This window comes from Phyllostomus hastatus, unplaced genomic scaffold (genome assembly GCF_019186645.2).
Source record: "Phyllostomus hastatus isolate PE091 unplaced genomic scaffold, TTU_PhHast_1.1 phas_scaffold_21, whole genome shotgun sequence".
Lineage (NCBI taxonomy): Eukaryota > Metazoa > Chordata > Mammalia > Chiroptera > Phyllostomidae > Phyllostomus > Phyllostomus hastatus.
In genome coordinates this window covers 23,374,240-23,392,761 of record NW_025334017.1, presented here as the reverse complement: position 1 = coordinate 23,392,761, position 18,522 = coordinate 23,374,240, and the positions used below count along the sequence as shown (strand labels likewise).

Here is an 18,522-nt window from a genome sequence, read left to right as displayed (position 1 = left end):
TCATAAAATCTGCCATCAATGTATCACACACATGTAGACAGAGGGCAGACCCTGTCTCAAAACATCCCTTCCCAATATCAACGTTTAATCACTCTGCTGGGCTCCCATTGAGTGTTCAGTGCTGGCCCAACACAGTACCAAGCACTACAGTCCTGGAGGGATGTGTGTGTGTGTGTGTGTGTGTGTGTGTGTGTGTGTGTGTGTGTTGGGGGTGAAGGCTCGGATAGGAGTACTAGCAAAGAAGGAGGTCAGGCTCACAGCTCAGCTGGTAAGTCTGTCCAGCACCTTAACAATGACTGTGAAGAAGCTTACACCTCTGTCCGATGGCTGGTTCCTTCTTGACTGGTACATGAGAGAGGTGTTTGCTACCCAGGGAATGAGCAGGTGGCATTTGCCTTCAGTGGCCTTCTAACATTCCCTTCCTCTCTTTTCTACTTTTGAATGATTAGAGCCCTGCCCCCACTGTTTCCAAAACACCCATGCACCCATTTAGCTCAGAGAAGTGTAGGGGTGGAGGACCCTGCAGACAGAGGGTGTGTTATACTAAAGTGGGAGGCCAGGAACCCCACTCAGGGAATGTTTACATGTAAAAGTAGAGCCCCTGCCTGACCAATGTGGCTCAGTGGGTTGGGCATCATCCTGCAAACTGAGTGGTTACTGGTTTGATTCCCAGTCAGGGCACGTGCCTGGGTTGCAGGCCAGGTCCCCACTAGGGGGCGCATGAGAAGCAAACGATGGATCTTTCTCTCGCACATCGATGTTTCCCTTCTTTCCCTTCTTTCTAAATATAAAAAGAAAAGAAAATAGAAAAGTAGAGCCCCAGTGAATCCCTGTTAGAGACCATTTTATTTTTAGAAAAGATTTTATTTATTTTTAGAGAGAAGGGAAGGGAGGGGGAGAGGAAGAAAAACATTGACGTGAGTGAGAAACATCTATCAGTTGCTTCTTGGGCGTGCCCCAGCTGGGGACCGAACCTGCAACCCAGGCATGTGCTCTTGCTGGGAACAGAAACAGCAACCTGTTGCTTTGCAGGACGATACCTAAGCCACTGAGCCACGCCGGTCAGGGCCGCTCAGAAACCATTTCAGAAGGAGTTAGCTATGGTGGCCACAGAGGCGCCTGTTCGGATCTTCTATTACAGGAACCTGGCTCTGGAAGCACAGCTGACTGACGGCTCCAGCTGCAACATTTGGAGCCACCTGTGTTCACTCGGAGGCCACACTCTTCCCCGGCTGCTCCCTGTCAGTGCACAAGTTGGGGTGTATGAGGATCCCAGATGGGATTCTTCCCACCAGTGACCTTTGCTCAGGGACTCTCCACCGGCCTGGCTGAGACAGTCTGAGTCTCCTCCTGCCCAAGCTTCCTTCCTTCCCTTTCTCCTTTTTCAGGGGGCCAGTCTGCATGCTCTGCCCATCTCCTCCTGCTTGTTTCCCCTTCGCATAAATTCCCCCAATAAATCTCCTGAATATCTAATCCCATCTTGGCGTCTGCTTCTTGGAGGACCCGAACTGATGACCATCCCTTCCCCATTGCTGTTGACCCTCAGAAACGTAAGGCCCAGACATGGAAGCTGGCAGCCTTCCCTAAGTGAGGTCCTTGTGGTGACCTCCCTTCACATTGTGGAAGGCTGAGGGTACGGGGGTTTCTATGCCTTAGGACGGAGGGGATGACGGATCCCACTCCTGGGGGGGTAAACCCCTATTAGGTGCTGATGACGCCGGGCTATTATCGCCTCACACATCTACCTCTGTCCCCAGAGTGGGGCACAGCTCCTGGTCCATAGTAACCGAACTGAACTGGTGCAGAGTGGAAGGCAAGAGGTGGAAGTGGACCCTGTGGCCCTGACAACTGGCCATCCTCACTACCCAACCACAGCCCAGGGCAGGGAGGTGGGAGGGGGCGTTGGCACACGAGGTGAGCCAAGTTCATTGAGGAGCTGGGCAAGGACTGCCATGGGCCAAGGCAGGGACTGCTCCGGGGAAGGTATGGAGACCGGCCGCATCCTCGGCAGCCCCTACTTAGACCAGGGAACATGGATCACGGCAAAAGGCCTCAAGGCCCATTTCTAATCCCATGATCTCTCCAGAAACCTTCATACGCACTTCTCTGAAACTCCTCTGCTCTCCCCACTGGCCCAGACATAGAGGCTGCTGGGAATGCCACTGGGGTTGAAGTCAGAGACAGCTGTCTGGAGGCAGGTTTTGAGCAAACATTTGAAAGCTGTGGACATGGTTAGAGAGAGAGAAGGTAAGACTTGGAAGGACACAGAAGTGCCGTTGGTTTGGCACAGAGAGGCTCCCAGGACACAATCCTGAATGGCAGCGGAAGGGGTGTGGGCGGCTCAGCGGGTGGGGGTTCACTGAGGAAACACCAATAAACACCAGGACAGTGAAGCGGGGTGTTTACATTTGAGCTGACAGATACTAGTGAGCCTCTGGGCTCCAGGACGAGACTGTCATGATGGATTTGAAGTTTCACCCATGTGGTTTCGGCCTCTCTGTAGAGGCTGGAGCAGATGAAGTGAGGGACCAGCAGACTTGATGTGAACTCAGGCAGGGGTGAGTGATGGGACTGAGGAAGCTAAAGGTGAATGGAGGGCAGCACCTGCCCCCCGCCCTGGGGAACAGGTCAGTACCAACCACAGCGGTGGCCTGGCACAGTCACACTGCAGGCCTCTGGCTTTCTGCAGCCCCCTCTCACTCCGCCTTGGGATGGGACACAGGAAGGCGACCAGCGGAATGCCCACTGTGTTGAAGCCCAGGACCCGCAGGCGCCCAAGGGGAGCCTAGAACCTTCCCAGCTCACACACAGCTTCCTTTCCGATCAGACAAAGGACCCCAATGCCCGCCTCGTGAAACACAGCAGACACTGTCATTGACTCTTACTTTATGAATATTTATTTTTTTCTTCTTAAAAATGTACAAAAAATAAAATAACTGTATTTGTAGTTTATAGATTCCCCTTCTCCCGTTTACAAAACTATTAAGTTACATTTGCCTTTTTTTTTTAACACAAGAGCAAATTGTCCATCTGTCAATCTCCCTTGCTTGCCTTTACGAAAGGGCTGTTCATAGAATTTGGCACAAACCCTCTGTTTCTGTTGCATTCCATGATTTTAAATAAGGAGGAAAAATAAATGTTTGATTCATTTCACGCTTCCTAAGTTTGTGGCATGGGACGTGCCTTAGTCTCTCAGGACTCAATTCGAGATGACATCTGATTGCATTTTTCTGTTGGTCTTCATTTCCAAAGACCTGTAAAGTCTGAGCAATTTGGGTATGTATTTAAAAACAAAAAAAAAACCTTGTTTCACATGTTCCTCATTTTACATGGACTTTTTAAAGCTTATTTATTTGAGTGTGATTAAATTAAGGGACAAAAAAAGAAGAGGAGGCAAATTTTCCTTTCTTTCTGGAGTGTTTTTGCTCGGGAACTGTTCCTCACCTGAGCTCTGCTAACTCACACAGTGAAGAACACGTCATAGCTAAGCCACGGGCACTCCGGGAATGCCGAGGGGACGTGGTAAACGTGGGGGCCAGATTACCTGGGAGGTGACACTCCAAACCAGCCTTTGGTGGCACTGACCTCACACCCTTTGTTCTGCCAGTGGCCCCCACTGCTCAGGGACCTGGAACTAATGCAAAAGCATTTCCGGTTCCCCTTCTGCCCAGGGCCGGACCGGCAGGCAGTTTTCCCCACAGAGTCCAGCGAGAAGGGCAGGTGACCTGTGTCGACTTCCAGATTACTTAATCTGTCCCCTCACCCGAAGTCCCATGCCCTGTCCAACAGCATTTACCACTCCGTCCGCCAGTGATGCTGGAACCCACCCCCAAGGCCAGGAGCGTGGGAAGTGCACAGTGTAGTCGGTATTTCCACACTGAATGTGTCCATCTAAGACCAGAGCCCCATCGGTGCCCAGGAGGGTCCCAGCTGCTAGTCCAGGGCGCGGCCATCACCGAGTGGAGGAGGAGGGGACAGACAGGAGCAGAGCTGAATCCCGGATGCAAACCTTCGGCACCACAGGGAGGGGAAGGCTGTCCAGACGACACGCAGGAGGGTGCTCCCTTACCCCCTCCCGGAGGTCCTAGGCAGGGCACCGGCCCTGCATTCTGTCCAGACCCTCTGCAGCCTCACAGAGAACAGCAGGGCTGGCAGGGCAGGGAGCCCTTGGAGAGAGAGCCCCCAGGTAAGACATCAAAGTGCTTTACAAACAAATCTGGGCCCTTACATAGAGCCTGTTCTAGATCCAGAACCTTGGGTGGGGGGTGCATCTCACTACCAAAAGGCTGGTGCTTCCACTCACAAGGGTGAATGCAAACCCCTGGGCCACCTACCTGTCCCCTCAAAGAGGACCGCGGCACAAGATGGATCATGGTTTTGTGGTTCTTTAGGGAAGTGTGTTTTCTCCTCTTCATCTCTCAGGGCCTGTAGCAGGAGGTGGAGTTCTCTGGAGGCTGGTTTCAGAAGAGCCAGGGCTCTTGGGGCACTGCCCCTCCCTCCCTCCAAATCCAGCAGTCTGGAGCAGAAGCAAGCGGTCCCTTCCTCTGCAGCACCAAGACCCAGGAGGCCGCCCCGCCCACTCAGACCCAAGCTGTTGGCACCACTCTCGGAACTGCAGTCGGGCTTAAGGGGCCACTTGAGATGAAGGACAATGCTTGTAAACCGAGAGGCCCTGCCCAGAGGCCAGGATCCCCATGATCGCCACGGAGCTCTGCAACGGGCCCCAGTGGCAACCCCACCGCAGTCTCTCCAGAAAGCTCAGGCAGTGCCAACAGCAAAGCTGGAGGGGCCGGGGCCTCAGACAATCTTTCCCAGGAAACAGCTCAGAGGGAGACTCACACAAAGCACATCGCCATGGGGTAGAGGCGGTGGGCTCCAAAGCAGGTGGTGCCCATGGAGAGAGAACGGGGCTCCCTCTGCCGACAGGACAGAGTCCAGCCGTGCCCACCAGGGCATCTGTCTTGGCACCCACCATAGTCACTCACACCCTGAAGGCCGCTTCCCTAGCCCAGCGTGTCTCCTGAACAGCAAAGAGGCGGAAACCTCTCACAGAAAGCAGTCTCCAGGTACGTGCCTCCTCTAGGCCAGCGGCAGCAAACATGCCCGCGTACCACAGGTAAAATATATTATTGCAATATTATAAACACTATGTACATGATATCCAGGCATGTCTTCTGTGTCACCTGCTAATTACATGGTGGCTGAATGTCTTCCTGTACAAGGCCTGATGGCCACTTGCTGGGGACCCCTGGAGGTATCTAGCAAGATGACTGACCCCAGATCAACCTGAAGGGTTGACCAGTAAGGGGGTGTCCACCTCTTACCCGGCCTCTGACGACTGCACCCAGAAGCGGCTCATTTTGTCCAGCCACTCGGGAGAAGCGGAGAGGTAAGACAGATGGACGAGGCCTTCTCAGGCGCTTCGAGATGAATGGATCGGTGGAGTGGCCCTGGCGGGCTCTGGAGGGCGTCCTCTGGAGCCACAGTGGCCTGCAGAGTCCTGGTGGGCCGTCCCGGGGCTCCTGAAAGAGGTGGCCAATAAATAAGGGTCTGGCGGGTGGAAGGCCCCTTCCCGAGGGGCTCGGGCCTCAGCTCCACGGCAGGAGCTGGTGGACGGGCCGGACACACGGACGGGCAGCGGGGCTTTGTGCCTCGTCCTGCTCCACAGCACAGTCGTGTAACAGCAGTTGTGAGGCGGGTGTGGCGGGTCTGCAGGTTGCTGGCTGGGCCCCCCTCTCCCAGGGAGGAGTGTGCCGAGGGCTCCTGCCGAGGGCGCGCCGAGACCGGGGCTCAGATTTCCATGAGGGTGATCTTGAAGCCTTCCACCATGCTCTCCATGTTGAGGATGAAGGTGTCCTCGTTCGAGTAGTGCTCAATGATGTTGTCGTCCATGTTCACCAGGATGCTGCCGGGGTGGGGCAGGGGTTGGAAACAAAGATGCCGTGAACAACGTGCTCGGGGCAAGGACAGGCCGCGGAGGGGTGGGGGAGGGGTTCCCTCTGTCATTCTTTTGCAAGGGCGGCCGGAGGGGTGGAGGAGACAGGGTGCAAGGCAGAAAAGAAGACCCTCCTTATATTGTCTTCCCCCCAAAACCAGTTTGTGGAAAGCAAAGCCTCGATTTCTCAGAACTAACCTCATGATTAAATAGGATGCCAGAGATCATTCAACCCAACCATCTTGATATACAGATGGGTAAACCGAGGCCCCGAGGAGCTCACAGAGCCTGAACTCACAGACTTAGCTGTTGGCATATTGACAGAGCCAGGATCTAAGCAGCTAGGGACCCCACTTTCATCAAACCATACTGCCTCTTGAAAATGCATCTTAAAAAGTATTTTGCACGAAGGAGGAAGAGGAAGATAAACCGGAACTGCCGCTACCCTTCACTGAGCATGCGCGCCATGTGCCAGGGTTCCCGAGACCTTGCACTGCATCCCCAGAGCAGCCCTGCAGGTGGCTGTGATTAGTGCCGTGTCGCCAATGAGAAAACTGCGCTCAGTGGAGTTAAATCATTTCCCCAAGTTCATCCGGCTAGTTCATGGCTGAGTTGGGTTTGGCCTCACTCTGAAGCTCGTGCTTGACCACACGGGACCTAGTCCTTGACTAACGACCTGCATCAAATTGAGTTTTAAGAAAATCAGCAACGTTTGGGGTCTGTCCACGACTTAGCAGTCCTTGAGCCAATCCCATCCACTGAAGTCAAACAGCTCTTACTCTGAGGATGAAAAACTGACTACCGTTTTACAGCCATGTGTCATCGGGCATGTGTTTAGACTTTAGGAGCTTCAGTTTATTCTTCTGCAAAAATAAGAATAACAACTCTGCTCTAAAGGCTTGTTGTTAAATGACAGTATTTGGCGCAGGGCCTGACACAGCGCTCGGTGAAAGGGAACGCCATCCTCATCGGCATGGGCTTGGGCGCTGAGGGTGGTTTCAGCTCAGCAGCAAGACCTTGAGATGCCGCTCACAGTCGGGGAATAAACCCAGACTATGGCACTGACCTCGGAAAGAACTGTAAAATGCATTTTAGTGAGTTTCCAACAAGGGTTCAAGTAGAAAGGGTTTCTTGCTTGACCCCCCCATCAAAGCAAGAGACCCCATGACTGAGAAAGCCTGGGCTACCCAGATCACCCATGGGCTTTATGAAAGAGGCCCAGGGAACAGTGTAAAGACCCATTTGCTGCTTTTCATGGGAAACAGCCCCAGGAGCTGACTTCACGGAGACCCTCTGGCACTGGACCCCACCGCCTCCTGCGGGCTCTACTCTTAGAGCTTCAGAGGAAGCCCCAGGGAGACTGGGGGTGGCGGAGAGCAGAATGAGTGAAGCATTTGAGTTTGGGGGCCACAGCCCTAGGTTCAAATCTGTGTTCCACTTATTGTACGTGAGACCGTGGGCAAGATGCTTAACCTGGGTCTGGCTCACTGTCCTCTTCAGCACATCAGGGATGAGAATCTGCCCCGCAGTGTGGCAATGAACGACAGAGCAATGCATATAAAGCACTTAGCGGGGGACCCAGACCTCCTGAACACCCAACAATGGCAGCTGCTGCTCTAAACACTGAGAGCAAGCGGGTCCAAGGATTATTTAGATCATTTTGTTACTAATTACCTCGGAAGAATGAATTCTTTTTGTTCTTACCCTCAGCCCTGACGCCAACCCTCAGAGCAGCAAGGGATTCTTTATAAACTCCACTCTCTACAGAAGGGTAACTCTGCCACTCTCCCCACCTCTAGAACCCTCTATGCAGCCCCCTAATCCCGTCACTGGGGTGGGGTGTCTCATCTGACATCAGGACAATGCACTATCACCCTCCCTCCCATTCTCGTGAAAGGTCCTCAAATGCTTCACGCTTGCAGGCTGTTCCCTGGAAAAGAAGACGCAGAATTTTGTAAAAGATGGACAATTGGAACCAACAAAAGTGAGTGCCACCTTTGTTTTTAAGGCCCTGTGTTGACTTATCCAATTTGAAAGTTAATTTAAGTTCAATTTCTTTCTTACCCTTTTTTGCTTTTCTTGTAAAGCTTTGCTATCTTCTCCACAGGCAGCCCGTATTTCTCAGATATCTGTAACACCAAGGACAGAAAGGCAGGTGAGCACAAGGGGGCGGTCCGAGCAGAAGCAGGGCGGAAGCTCCAACGTCCTCCTCCTGCAGATTTTCCTGGACGCCTGCGTCCTCACTGGTGAGTCAGACTCTCAAAGGGCCTCACCTGCAAGGTTCTCCCTTTGGACAAACCTTAAATCATTCAACAGCAGATTCAGCCACATGGGGATATAATCTATGATGAAGGGGTCACTTCAGATCAGTCGGAAAAGATAGACCCTTACATTAGGATGTTGTGGATTGAATAGGTAGCCACATAGAAACAAACTAACAAGTTAGGCTGGATCTCTTCACCACTCCTATATCAAAATGAATCACATCAAAATTTACTTGTGAAAAATGAAACCATACGAGAAGAAACCCATGAGTCAGTTTTTTTTGTTACTCTTCTTCAAGTAAGGAAGATCTTTCCAAGCAAGATATAAAACCTGAAGAAAAAAGATCAATGGTTGATAAAAATAACATGGAATTAAAAACCATCATAAAAAGCTGAGGCTGATTAATACTCGGGCAAACATTTTTGCAGCATAAATGACACACATGAAACTAACCTCTGTAAGTTACAAAGGACCCCTGCAAATCAAAAAGATAACAGAAACAAAAAAACACCTAACAATTCAAGGAGAAAAGAAAAACAAACAACAGGAAGTAAATAATTTGCAGAGAAAAGACAATAGGCACATGAAGAAATGTACCCCCTCGCACATAATTTAAAAGTTTGCATTAAAGCAATAAGATACTACTTTTGATCCATCAGACTAACACAAACTAAAACATTGGTAACACAGTGTCAGCCAGGGCATGAGAAACAGCAACCCTCAGGTTCCATAGACAAGAGAACAAGCAGCTCAACCGTTCTGGAGGGGAATTTGGTGTTAAGTTGCTGAAATTAAAAATGCGTATATCATATGACCCACCTATTCCACATCTAGTCGTCTGGGCTGCAGAAATACACTCAGTGTACGCCAGGCTCTACAAAGAATCGCTGTTCCTAATACGGAAACTGTGTACAGCAAACTTCCATTAAGCACGTATACCTCGGCTCACAAACCAGTTAATGACAGTCAGAACTGGGGGATCCTCACAGATCCTGCACAATTCCGGTTTCCACTGGGGCCTGCTGGGAGCAGCCGCAGCAGCTCGCCTTCCCTGGTCGCTCAGTGAGTGCCCAGCAGGTGGTCACAGAGAGCTCCGCATCGTTTGACTGACCCGGTGCGTTACAATGCAAGGGGCACTTCTACGGGCCCTGTGTCTCAGGTGAGGCAACTCAGGCTTACAGGTATTAAGTAACTTGCCCCGGGTCCCTCAGCTAGTAAGAGACAGACTGAAAGGTAACAACCTAGCAGTCTGGTTTCAGATTTATAGTTGAGACTGTTTGGAGGGGGCCTCATGGACCCCATCCGATACCAAGCAGCAGCCAGCAACGTTGACGCAGGTGCACCAATGCTGCCGAGGAGGACAGACGATCTCGAGGAGAGCAAAGTGCTATCCTCAGTGCGTGTGTCCACGGCTAAGCCAGCTCGATTAACATGCCACATGGCTCGGCGTTCTCTGCCTCCATGCAGGGTGAAGAAAAGTGTTTTGCCAAATTCAGAACCCTGGGAAGAAGTGAGACTGTGCAGGATATCACAGGAGGAAGCTAGCCATCTGTTGGGGTGTGTGTGGGGTGGAGGGGGAAGGTTACAGCCTTCCTCGTGCCCGAGAGTTGGATGATGTCACCATGCAACCCTCCCTTCCATGCACAGAAAGCACGTGCTGTGCCGTAAGTCTCTCAGAATGAGGGGGACTCAGAGCGCTTGGGTTGTTTGTTCGTTTGTTTGTTTTGCTTTTCAATTAGTCTAAAATGAGCATACGCTTTCACAATTTTTAAAAAGCCCATTATTACTATTTGAAAAGACTTCCTTGACATCTAGGAGGATCCTAGGTCTTGGACGTATCTCATCAATGTGTTATCAGTTGTCTGATGATCTATAGTTTGTAGACATCAACTTGGTGAAAGTTCTGTTTGCCCAGAAACCTCAGGTGTGTGATGGGTAGGACTCAGCAATGTCCCTTGTTTTTTTTGTTTGTTTGTTTTTTAACAACTAGAGGACTCAGTCTGCTTGCTCGGGTCACCCAACAGAGCTGCCTGCTCTGGAAGCCTTTTATTCGGATTCAGAAATTGTTCTGTGTGGGCTCTAAGATATACATTTAAACAGAAGGGACTCTTGCCTGCACACAGGCCTGCTGAGAGAATCAGGGCGCACAGGCCTTGGTCTCCACGCCTGAATGACTCAACCGGATAGACGAGGGGTCTACTGGCCCACGAGCAATGTTCTCCCTTGTGCGCATCAGCTAGCTTTGCCAGGAAAGAACTCCACGAGGGCCCTTTCTCTAGCCCTTCTGGCTCGGGAGAATCTCAATCATCCCCCTCACTCCATAGCATTTAATCGTTGCATATACATATGAACATATATAGTCATTTATAAAGTATTTCTATGTGCTATGTTAAGTACCTTATACACCCACTCAATCTTTGCACCAACCCTATTTTTCATCTCATTGTTATCCTCTTAATGATATCCCATGTTACTATTATTCTCATTTCAGAAACAATAGAACTGGGGTCTAGAGAGGCTGAGTAACTTGCTCAAGGTCACACCACTCCTGAGCGTCAGAGCCAGGATTTGAACCCTGACTGTGCGGGACCAACCACTACACATACTGCCTCTTGCCTGGTGGCGTATTATTGCCTAAGCTTCTTTCCTTTGTTCGTTGTGAGCTGTGACTTGGAATAACGTTTCATATGTCGGACATCTCCCTAACTGGACGTAAGTCGCCCGAGGGCTTCAACTGGCTCCATCACTCTGTGGAGCTATCAGACCTTGAGAAACCCCCTCTGTGGGCCGTCTCTGCATCTGGAACATGGTGATGATATTTACTGTGCCATGTTCGTGGGGAGATTGTGCAAATCCAGTGAAGCGGTGCATGTGAGGTTGCGTCACAGCACTCAGCACGGTGGTAACTACATGCTCAATGCAGTTTATTTATGTTCAGGGACCTGGGATACACAGAAAACAAGACAAAACGTTCCTGTGCTCATGAACTTTATGTTCACTGAGGGAAATGAGAAAGAATAAACGTTTACCAAATGCGAACTACGTCAGGTGGTGGTAAACGCTGTGACGTAAAACAAAGCAGGACCGGGGAATAGAGAGATGCAGTCTATGTAGGCGGTGTGGGAAGGCCCAGCCGAGAATCAGACCTGTGTGCAGAGGCCTGGAGGAAGTGAAGGAGCGAGCTTGCAGATCCGGGGAGGAGAACTCCCAAAACAAGGAACAGCAAATGCAGGGGCCCTGAGGCATGAATAGTCTGGGTGGGCTCGAGGACTAGCAAGGAGCCCGCAGTACTCAAAGCTTCTTGATGCGTAGGGTTACTAGGTGAGCTCACTCAGAAACGCACCCCCCAGAAAAGAGAAAGTTTGAAAACTTGTGCCACCTCCACTGCCACCATTGTCATCACCAAATCCTTGTCTGCAATCCAGTTTCAAACTTAGTTATATATAAGGACAAAGAAGCCAAAGTAAATTATTACAATTCACATGAATGGCTTGACTGACAATACCAAACATGCAGGTGAAAAGAGAAGCATTCTAATTTATTCAAATGACACCAAGTATAGGAACATTCAGTAACCTCTAGCTGGCAGAGAACTTTTTAACTTTCCTATGCAGGCGTCATCTGCACGAACAGTGATTCCTGGCATGTGAAATGGAGGCCCGGGAGGTGCAGGACCAGTAAATAAGAATTATCCAGTCTGTTTTAAGGAAAACTGACCCGGTTTGACAGAGACAAACTATGATTCCACTCTTGTTGACCTTGTTGTGGTCAAGAGTTCTTTCAAAGACAATGAGGGGTCAAGTACAGTATAAACATAACTGTTCTGGAAGGTAAGCATGTCCCACATTTTGAAGGAAGCCAAAGACTCTGAGAGTGACCTGCTCAAGACTACAGAGTCCTGGTCTGAGCCCTAGTCAATCAAGCTCCCCACTCTTTTTTCTTCTACATGCTTCTGCGCATGTGCTTATGGTGGGACCTGTGACCTTGGTCTTACAGGAGACTTCTCTAGTTAAGGCCAACTCAGAATGGTAACTCAAAGGAGAGCATAGTGTCTGCTGAGTCTAAAAACAACCCGATTTCTAGATAACACAACTGCTCCATCCCATTACTCAGCCTGACTTCCAGACCCGGGAAAACCGGTGTAGGCCGTAGGAACCCTGCCGCCACCTACAAACTGCGCACAAAATCTGCCTGTGTGGCACCTCCTGACTCTGCCCTCAGTTCCCACCTGAAGGGAGGTGGCAGCGCCATGCGCTTCTGTCTCCATGACAAGTCAACATTCCACCACCAATTGCCAATAATAATTTTTTAACAGGGAAAAAATACACATTTTCTGGCTTTTCATCCTCCAGTGCAGACTTTCTTTTCCATCTAAATAATCCCACCCTGAGAACAGGGATTTTGGAGTTTAACGGGAGAAACCAGAGCTGGTTCTCCATCGGAAAGCAATCCAGATCGTCCCGCTGTGGAAGTGGCTGCATTGTCCTCACTGTCACTGTGGCCCCGTCAGCCAAAGTCTACTGAGAGCCTGTGTTAACTCATTAAGGCTCTTGCTGATGCCATTTGGCAGAGAGGAAGTCGCGGCACAACAACTAGTTCGGAAGGGAATGAAACAACGTGAATATTGATACCTAGCAGGGGCTCCTCCTTCAAAAACGACTGCGAGGCACACACACACTTCCCACAGGTGGTTTTACGCAGGGATTGTGAGGTCTGCCCCCAGAAGACTGTGAGTACCCCCCACAGTGGGGAAAACATTTGGCCTTCCCATACCACTGATGGGAGATGAAGGACACACAGCCTGGACCTGGGCCCACAGGACAGGGCCGTGCACCGCCGCTTCCCTGCTCACGGCTACTTTTGCAGGGACTTCAGCCCCCAAAGGTATGAGTGGGGTTATTCCCATTCTGAGTGAGTATGCACATCGGGCCTGGGGACAGAATCTGACCCTAACAGAAGTGTTCAACCTGCAGCCCGTGGGCCGCACGCAGCCCAGGAGGGCTGTGAACTCGGCCCAACACAAAATCGTAAAATTATTTAAAACATTATGAGATATTTTTTGTGATTACATGTCACAATGTATTTAATGTGTGGCCCAATATAACTCTTCTTCTTCCAGTGTGTCCCAGAGATGTCAAAATGTTGGATACCTCTGCGGCCTAATATGAATTCCCAGCCAGGGTTCACGGCAGGGAGTGGCTCCTAAACATGAGTGTACTTCAAGGTCAGCCAGGGAGCTTGTTTCCAAGGCTGATCCCTGGGCCCACCCCTAGAGCAGGACTGGAAGGTCAGGTGTGGGGCTCTGGGATGGCACCACTGAAAATATCTGGGGAGATTCCAGTGGAATCTCCCACTTAGGGAAGCAATGCCCGAGGCCCACAGCACCTGCTGGTCCACCGTGAGTGGGGCGCTGTGTTTTCACGGGAAGTCACTTTCAACCAGTGACAGGGTTCCAAGTGACAGCTTGAGGGCAAGTATAACATTCTTGGATTAAACAGATTGCCTAAAAAGTTGGGGATTTTTAAAAATGTAGCTTTTAGTTGCTAAAAGAGATAAAGCCCCACAGGTGACGATATTATTTTAAAATTAGAGCGAAAACAAAAGCATGGCGGTTAGGGTGCACTGCTCCCCATTTTGAAGCTGTTTACTGCGGGGCCCCGGGCCGTGCAGCACACAGATCATTTCTCAGGAGCAGCTGTCTGTGTCGGGGCCCAGGGGGGAGCTCTGCGTGCAGATCCCAGGGTTCCCGACGCGCTCACCTGCCCCCTCCCCAGCTCCCGGCCTCCTCGGACGTGCCTGAGTAGTGGGAAATTACATGATGGAATCGTGAGCAAAACTAAATTTCCATCTTTGGGGTTATTTGAGAAATCCAAAATCTGAGGAAAAGGAGGAAGTATTCACTCTGTGACTTTTCTACCTCTGATCCCTCCTCAAAACAATGGTTTAGAGACAAAAGCTAACCCTTGTTGGGGACTTAGGAATCAGGCAGGGAGTTTTACATCTGTATCATCTCATTTCATCCCCACAACAACCCTGTGAGGTAGGTACTGCTATTATTCTCATTTTCAGGGTGAAGACAAGGTGAAGAAGTTTGCCCAGCTAGTGAGAAGCACTGCCCAGAAATGAACAGGGGTTTCTGAGCCCTAACTCCATACGCTGACTTACTAGGGCCACACTGTCTCTACGTGCGTGAGTGTCAGGATGGTAAATTGACCCTGGTGTCAGTGGACTGAGCACCAGCCTGTGAACCAAAAGGTCAAGGGTTCTACTCCCAGTCAGGGCACATGCCTGGGTTGCAGGCCAGGTCCCCAGTTGGGGAGTGCGAAAGAGGCAACTGATCGATATTTTTCTCCCTCTCTTCCCCTCTCTTTAAAAATAAATAAATAAAATCTTTTTTAAAAAAGGATGGTAAAATGTCACATGCTAGTGAAGTGCTGCTCCTCAGAGAACCTATACCCCAGAGGGAGCACTTTCTGGCCCCACCTGGGCCCCCAATAAACTTAGGGTGCAACTACGGCAAGCAGGATCCAGTGTTCTTCAAAATTTTGCCTTCTCGCTGCACAGGGTGCTCAAGCCTTCACCTAAACGGGACCCATCATCCTTCATGGTCTCCCCCAAACTGCTAGGGCTGCTAGTGGTGCTGCTTCAGAGCTCGCCACCTGACCACGTCACCTGCGGATCCTGAAGGGGCTTTCTGGCCCTGCTTTCCCAGGAGACAGCTTATGCTGGTGCTTGAATGAAACTGTTCTTTCCCGGCTTAATACAGGCGAGATGAAGTCAGAATTGCTCTAAGAAATCTGACCGGAACCAGCCTGGGGGACCTGTTCTGTCCATGGCTTGCAAAGTTGGCGGGTACCGCGCATTTCTCTCCCCACCCCCACCCACGCCCCCGGCCAAGCAGAGCCAGGAGGATGTAAGGAGCTCCCCTAAGAGGGATCAAAAGCGGACTCTGCTGTGGTGGGGAGTGCGTACAGAGGTTACCTGCAGCGGATTGGGTGGGAGTAAAGGTGATCTTTAACCTCACAGTGGTCCAGCGAGACCACAGCTACAGAACACTTGCAGAACTGGACGGATGTTGAATGCGGGAGAGGAAGACACAAGGAAATCCCAGCCTTGTGAATCAGTTTGGGATCAGTCTAGGTCAGTGTTTCCCATGCCTGGCTGATCTCCGAACACCTGAGGAGCTTGTTGAAAATATGGACCTTTGACCTGCCACCTCCATTCCACCTCCAATTTAGCAGAGTCAGATCTGGAGTTGAGGTCTGGGAAGATGCCCTTACAAACTGCTTACTTCGTGTTATTATTTACCACTGTCCCAGGTGAGTGGCTTTCGGCAATAAGATCTTAGAGGCCGGGCTGGGGCTATGAAACCTGTCTGAAGAACTCCCGGCAGGTCTGAATATTTTATAAGCTCCTCTAGCTCCTACGTTTACCTCTGGCAATGTTAGGTTCATTTTAAAAATCCTGGTTCATTTGAAGAGATATAGATCATATTTTTGTTGTGTTCGTTTCTATTTTGTTTTTCCTTCAGGCGCAGCCGACTCAGTAACAATGACTCCCTTCCACTGCAGGGCCCTGTGGGGTCCGAACGATTCCCTGGCCCCCATCGGTGTTCCTCGGAGGGTGGTCCCGGCTCAGCAGCACCCAGGGACTAGTTCACGCCGCCAGCCACAGGCGCCGGCGGCGAGAAATCTGCACTGGGGATGCTGCTCTGCATTTCAACAAAAATTCCAGACGAGCAGTGAAGACATTTTTTTTACACATCATACAATTTGCCATTTTTACCATTTTAAAGTCTACAATTTGGTAGCATTTGGTACGTTCACAACGTTTTGCAACCGTCAGGGATTTCTAGTTCCAGAACTTTCCATCACCCCAAAAGGAAACTCAGTAAGCAGTTGCTTCGTATTACCCCTTCACCCAGCTCATGAGGCAGTCATTTCTTACGACCCTTTCACCCTGCTTTCTATTTCTATGGATTTGCCTATTCCCGATATTTCCTATACATTGAATCATATAATACGTGACCTTTCTGTCTGGCTAGGAATTCCACTCCTTGGTATATACCCAAAAGAACTAAAAATGTGTTCAAAGACTTGTGCATGAATGTTCACAGCACTACTATTCACAACAGCCCGAGGGTGGGAAAACCCACGTGTCCATCAACTGATGGATGGAAACCGAATATAGTCTATTCACGCGATGGAATATTATTCAACCGTAAAGAAGAACGAAGAACTGATTATACTACAAGATGGTGAACCTCAAAAACATGCTGAACACTGCAGGTGCGGTGAATCAGCTATGAGACCATGTATTGTGATCGCACGTATAGGCACTATCCTATACATTTTAACATTTCACCCCATATCCCAAAAATGCTGTTTCCAACGTAGCCCTTTTCCCACCCCACAAATGATTGGGATTGTCCTGGGCAGGCCTATCATCTCAATCACTATAAAACCCCACAGCTTCCACAACACGATTGTAGAGGAGAAAGTAACGGTGACAGGGAGTTAGAAGTCACATTCAAAGTGGAGTCGTATTAAAGTCATGTTTAGATAAATAATATATGGATAAAAAATAAACTAATGTTTCCTGAGCCCAGGTAGGGTAATCCTTAACTAAATTAGGGGTGAAAAGGGAGGAAGAAACTCAGAATTTTTCTTCAGAATTCGGGAATACATTTTTCTTCTTAACCAACCAGAGGTCATACTTCTATTTTAGATTACATTATCACAGCTAGCATAGCACTCCCTAATTGTTTTTGGTCCGAGCATATTTGGAAGTTAAACATATCCAATTTGGTTTAATGCAAAGAGACAAATGGAATCTCACAGTTAAAAAAAGAGAGAGAGAGAGAAACTCACAGTTTAACCTTTCTCTATGGCATCTTACTCTGATTGGCCTTAAACTGGCAGGGAATTGGCTGTTTTTCAAAGTTTCCTTCCCTTTAAGATGCTAATAAGCCCTGGTAGCATGGAAATCAGTGTCTCCACAAATCTCTCCACTTTTTCTTCTTCTTTGCAAAGCCATTCCAGAGCCATCTCAAAGGCTGTACTTGAATGAATGGGTTCCAGCTCAGGAGACCAGGAGCAGGTTTCCTGGAAAGGGGTCCCTGCTTACCGCCTCCATCAGGCCCTTCACCGTGGGCGACTTCAACATCAAGGCATCGAACACATCGTCCGTCTCCTTCCTCACGTACAAAAGCACTGAAAGAGAAGGGGGAGGACAGCCGTGACCCAGAAGCCTGCGCAAGCCCCGCAGCTGCCACAGGGGACAGCTCCTGTCACATAGGCATCGGACGCTGACAGTGGCTGCTAACAAGCCTTGGACCCCTGACCCAGACCACATCCCACATCGGGCAAGGGCGACGACCGGGCACTTCCCTAGAGGACCTGAAGCTAGGGACTGTCAGGGAGCGACTCGAGGGCACGAAATGACCGCTGGGTAACAGCACCTCACAGGCTGTCAGACGCTTTTACACACTGTTCACCTTTGAATTTCTCAAGGTGGATACAGGATCTCTTTCAGACATCTCTTTCTGTGACTTCTGCTTTCTATTTATTTATTTGATCATTCAACAAGTATTAATGAATTCCCATCGGGGCCCCTAGGTCCCAGGCTGTGAGACTAGGCTAGGAGCTGAAGCCACAGCGACGAGTAAAAACACAGCCTGCTCTGAAGGTTGTGGTCCACTTAGGAAGACGGGCATTCCTCAGATAAGCAGACACCTAGATGGAGTCTTAAGAGCTGTGAAGGAAGAAGACAGGAGAAAGTGCTTCCCAGGGCCTGAGCTTTCCAGGGCCGTGAGTGGGGTGGGGCTCCCAGAAGGTAACCTTGAAGGAGAGGTCTGACTCCTGAAGGGTGTGTAGGCAGCAGCGCAGGCAAGGGGGTGGGGAGAGCAGGGACAGAGACGGGACGGGAGGGCAGGCTCCAGCCCACAGGGCGACCTGTGCGCAGGCCCGGGCAGGAGGCGGTCATTTCAGAGGCAAGTTGCTAAGGGTATGACAGGTCTGGCTTTGACCCCAGTTCCGCGTGCCCTGGTCATTTAGCCCCTCCACGCTTTGCTGTTCTCTGTAGAACACGGGTAGTAATAATATCTGCCTCATGAGATTGCTGTGAGGGCTAAATGAAGTAACCTCCATGTGGGATGCTCAGCACAGGGCCGCACACACAGGGCCGTGCACACAGCAAGCACCCATTCCTCAGGCAGCGAATGCTTTATCAGGGAGCAACTGTCGTGGTTCTAGTGCCCTGAGCGAACGTGAATGCGGCTTTCTATTCATTTCTCTGTAACAAAACATTCTGAATTTGGCAAT

General features: G+C 50.2%; 1 protein-coding gene across 3 annotated transcripts in view; it reads right to left on the bottom strand.

Annotated features, from left to right (window-relative positions):
• Nucleotides 1–2,874: 2,874 nt before the first annotated feature.
• Nucleotides 2,875–18,522, bottom strand: part of GRHL2 (grainyhead like transcription factor 2) — a 137,231-nt gene continuing 121,583 nt past the window's right edge. For all 3 annotated transcript variants that reach the window (XM_045861109.1, XM_045861110.1, XM_045861111.1), the window contains exons 14-16: nt 17,327–17,412; nt 8,000–8,064; nt 2,875–5,905 (exon numbers count right to left, since the gene is read on the bottom strand). In XM_045861109.1, the coding sequence (XP_045717065.1) occupies nt 5,791–5,905; nt 8,000–8,064; nt 17,327–17,412 (266 nt within the window). In that variant the 3' untranslated portion in view covers nt 2,875–5,790. The remainder of the gene's footprint in view (nt 5,906–7,999; nt 8,065–17,326; nt 17,413–18,522) is intronic.